Source organism: Echeneis naucrates, chromosome 21 (assembly GCF_900963305.1).
Source record: "Echeneis naucrates chromosome 21, fEcheNa1.1, whole genome shotgun sequence".
NCBI classification, from domain to species: domain Eukaryota; kingdom Metazoa; phylum Chordata; class Actinopteri; order Carangiformes; family Echeneidae; genus Echeneis; species Echeneis naucrates.
In genome coordinates, this window is record NC_042531.1 from 22,292,235 (window position 1) to 22,296,147 (window position 3,913).

Sequence of the window (3,913 nt, forward strand, 5' to 3'; positions counted from 1 at the left end):
CTCCTATTGGTGTTGCTGCAGAAGTAACACTCACCCCTGAACAACAAGAGTGGTACATGATGAGTGATGAAGCTGCTCCCCACATCTCCCTTGCTTTGCATCCCGAACATCAAGCTAAAGAATTAGGCTCGATTGTGAAAACGGCGCAGTTACTAACTGATTGGAAACCTCTTGCGTCGTCACTGTTGTATTCCCCCTCTGCTGAAATCTACAAAATACAGGTCTCTTGCACTGATCAGGCACTTATGGACCATGCCCAGGTTTCTCGACACCATGGACGCGAAAAAACTGATCATCCTGATGCGGCGCGTATGATCGATTCGCTGCCCGACTCGTTGTGGTCCTCTGGACCCACGGACGTGGGTCTTGTTGATTGTCCCCCGGTGTCCTTTAAACTAAAATCCGACACTCCGGTATGGATCCCACAATATCCGAGCAAAAGGGAAGCTGAGATAGGCATCGCAGACACCATCGAAGGTCTTCTCAAAAAGGGGGTGTTGATTGAAACGTCTTCTGACTGGAACACACCTATTTGGCCTGTTGAAAAGAAGAAGAAAAGTGTCTATCGCATGGTTCATGACCTTAGGGCTATTAATGCGGCCCTGAGCACTAACACGATCCCTGTCCCCAATCCTTACGTTGCACTAACCAATCTTGACCCCCGTCACCAATGGTTCACGTGTATTGATCTCGCAAACGCATTTTTCTGTATACCATTGGCAGAAGAGTGTAGACACTTTTTCTCCTTCACCTATCGCGGTGTTCAATTGACTTATTCTCGTCTACCCCAGGGTTTTGCGCTGTCTCCAGGACTGTTTAATCAAGTGCTAAAAGACATTTTGACTGACTGCAACCTTCCCCCTGACACGACCCTTGTACAGTATGTTGATGACTTACTCATAGCTGCACCCACTGCCACACTCTGTCTGAAAGCCACCGAACAGGTATTGCTACACTTAGCAAACCGCGGGTTTAAAGCCAGCAAGTCAAAACTACAAGTCGCCCGACGAGTAGTCTCGTTCCTGGGCAGACAAATCTCACAGGATGGGGCTGGTTTGTCCCCGGAACACAAAAACACAATCTTGCACCATCCTAAGCCTAAAACTGTCAAGGACATGCTTTCGTTCCTAGGTCTTACGGGCTACAGTCGTAACTATGTTGCTAACTACACGGGTCTTACCTCTCCCCTTAGGGATCTCGTGAGGGAGCATGGCATGCGAAATTTGTCGGCTCCCTTGAACTGGACGGCTCATGCTGAGGAGTCCTTCATCTCATTGAAACAACAACTCTCCTGTGCTGCCAGTCTAGCTGTCCCTGACTACTCTTCCACGTTTTATCTTGATGTTTCTGGCACAGCACATTGCGTGAATGGAGTGCTGTTCCAGAAAAAAGGGGGAGATAGGAAAGTATTGATGTACATCAGCACAATGCTAGATAACATGGAAAAACGTCATCCACTTTGTACACAACATGCAGCAGGGATAGCAAAAATCATACAAAAAACAGCACACATCGTCATGGACCACCCACTACACATTCTAACCACTCACAGTGTTGTTGCCTATGTCAATTCAACTACATTCACACTCACTGCATTGAGACAAAGGCGACTATCTAAAATACTAGAGGCACCTAATCTCACTTTCACACACGAAGGAATCAACATGGCAGATCACATGGGCACAGGGACACCACATCAGTGTGTAGACAGGGTTCAGAAAGAGGAGAAAGTCAGACCAGACTTACAGGCAGAACCCTTTGAGGGAGGCAGAGAGCTGTACACAGATGGGTGTTGTTTCCGCCATGAGGAACAAGGCCTCATTTCTGCATACGCAGTGGTAGAGAAGATAGAGCATGGGTTCACAACACTCAAAGCAGGGAAAATCGAGGGACCACAGTCGGCACAGAGGGCAGAAATATTGGCCGTTATCGAGGCTTTAAAAGCAGGTGAAAAGCAAACAGTCAACATCTACACTGATTCGGCCTATGCAGTAGGAGCAGTACACATAGAACTGCCGCAATGGCAAAGAACAGGATTTCTCACGGCCTCAAATAAACCCATCAAACATGAAACAGAAATGAGACAATTGACAGAAGCCCTGATGTTACCACAAAAGGTAGCAGTGATCAAATGCAAAGGACACGAAAAAACACATTCACCTACTAAAGAAGGTAATGATGCTGCAGACGCAGCTGCTAAAAAGGCAGCAGGATATGTACATAACATGATAATGCTTTGTTCAGACACTGAAAATGTATTAAAGACAAGTTCAGAAATTGTACATATAAAAACTGAACAAAACAAAGCTTCACCTGAGGAAAAATCCTTGTGGTTGGCCAGAGGTTGCACCAAGGTTGATGACCTATGGCGAAGTCCCGATGGCAGGATTGTGCTGCCACCGGGAATAAAACCACTAGTACTGACGGAGGCGCATGGAGTGGGGCATGTTGGGGCTACACAGATGCAGAGGAACCTGGAAAATTGGTGGCATCCATTTTTGAAAGAAATGTGTAAATATCATGTAAATACTTGTCATGAGTGTACAATGTATAATGCTCGACCAGCAGTCAAACCACATCCTGGACGTTTCCCTCTTGAGACAAAAGCAGGGAAAGAGATCATCATAGACTACACAGATATGGTGAATCCGGCCCAAGGATACAGGTATATGTTGGTATGTGTTGATGCGTATTCAGGATGGCCAGAAGCCATCCCCACAAAGCGGGAAGACAGTAAGTCTGTGGTAAAGTTTCTGGTGAACCATTACATTCCAAGACATGGTTTTCCAGAAAAGGTCCGGTCGGACAATGGCACTCACTTCAAAAATCACGATCTACAAAAGGTTGAAGAAATGCTCGGGTTAAAACATAACTTCGGTTCTGTTTACCATCCTCAATCTCAAGGGAAGGTTGAAAGAATGAATCAGACCCTAAAAACCAAAATAGCAAAAATCTGTGCACAAACAAAAATGAGTTGGGTAGATGCTTTACCTCTCGCTCTCATGTCAATCCGCAGCTCTGTAAATCAGAGCACAAAGTTCACTCCGTTTGAACTGACCACTGGCAGGAGGTTTCCAGGACCACAGTCCAAACTCATTGGACTTAAGGAAAACGATCAAGCACTAACCCACAAGCAATATTTTCATGCTCTGCAGACTCTTGTTTCAGAATACGCCAAACAAGTGGGAGAGAGAGCTGAAGGAGAACCAGAGGCCCCGCCAGACACGGATTGGGTACTACTGAGAGTGATCAAACGTAAGTGGACGGAGCCAAGGTGGACAGGCCCCTACCAGGTGACTGAACGCACCTCACACGCTGTTCGGCTGAACGGCAAAGGAGACACGTGGTTCCATTGGAGCCAATGTGCAGCAGCGGACGCTCCTGCACGCACGCTGGGAGAAACACGCACTGAGCTGCGTGAACAACAACAAAGGGAAAAGACCACCGATCAACAAGGGGCAGAATAATCCCCTGGTGGCATCAGGGTGAGGTAGTCTATCCAATACCCCTGAGGGAGAAGGTGAAATAGCGCTTCTCTCCAACACGTGGTGTGCCAAACCACCAACCAGGATCGTCGTGGAGCCTCGACAACGATGGAACTCAACCTCCTCATCTCCTGTTGGTTTGTGGTAGTTATTACATTTCTCTGGGCTCTCCTGCATCTACTGGTTACAGGAACAACAAAACTGTGATCCATGCCCAAGCTGATAACGCCTGAGCATTTAATTTTCATGTGAAGTAATTACTGACACAACCACGTTTAAATTTTCTATTTTATAAACAATTTTTTACTGTTGCATTTGCTGAATTTGTGTGACTGAAATAACTGAAGGTCTGAAGCTGCCTGGGGGGTAACCCTGCCTCAGGTTACATATGTTTAAACTCTCGTCACTGGAAGGTTTTATTGCTTGCT

The 3,913-nt window shown here is 46.5% G+C and overlaps 1 protein-coding gene across 1 annotated transcript; it reads left to right on the forward strand.

The window, feature by feature from the left end:
- The first annotated feature begins 245 nt into the window (after positions 1-245).
- LOC115061440 (uncharacterized) lies at positions 246-3,467 on the forward strand. The gene has a single exon (XM_029529749.1). The coding sequence runs from the start codon at positions 246-248 to the stop codon at positions 3,465-3,467; it is 3,222 nt and encodes a 1,073-aa protein (XP_029385609.1).
- The last annotated feature ends 446 nt before the right edge of the window (positions 3,468-3,913 follow it).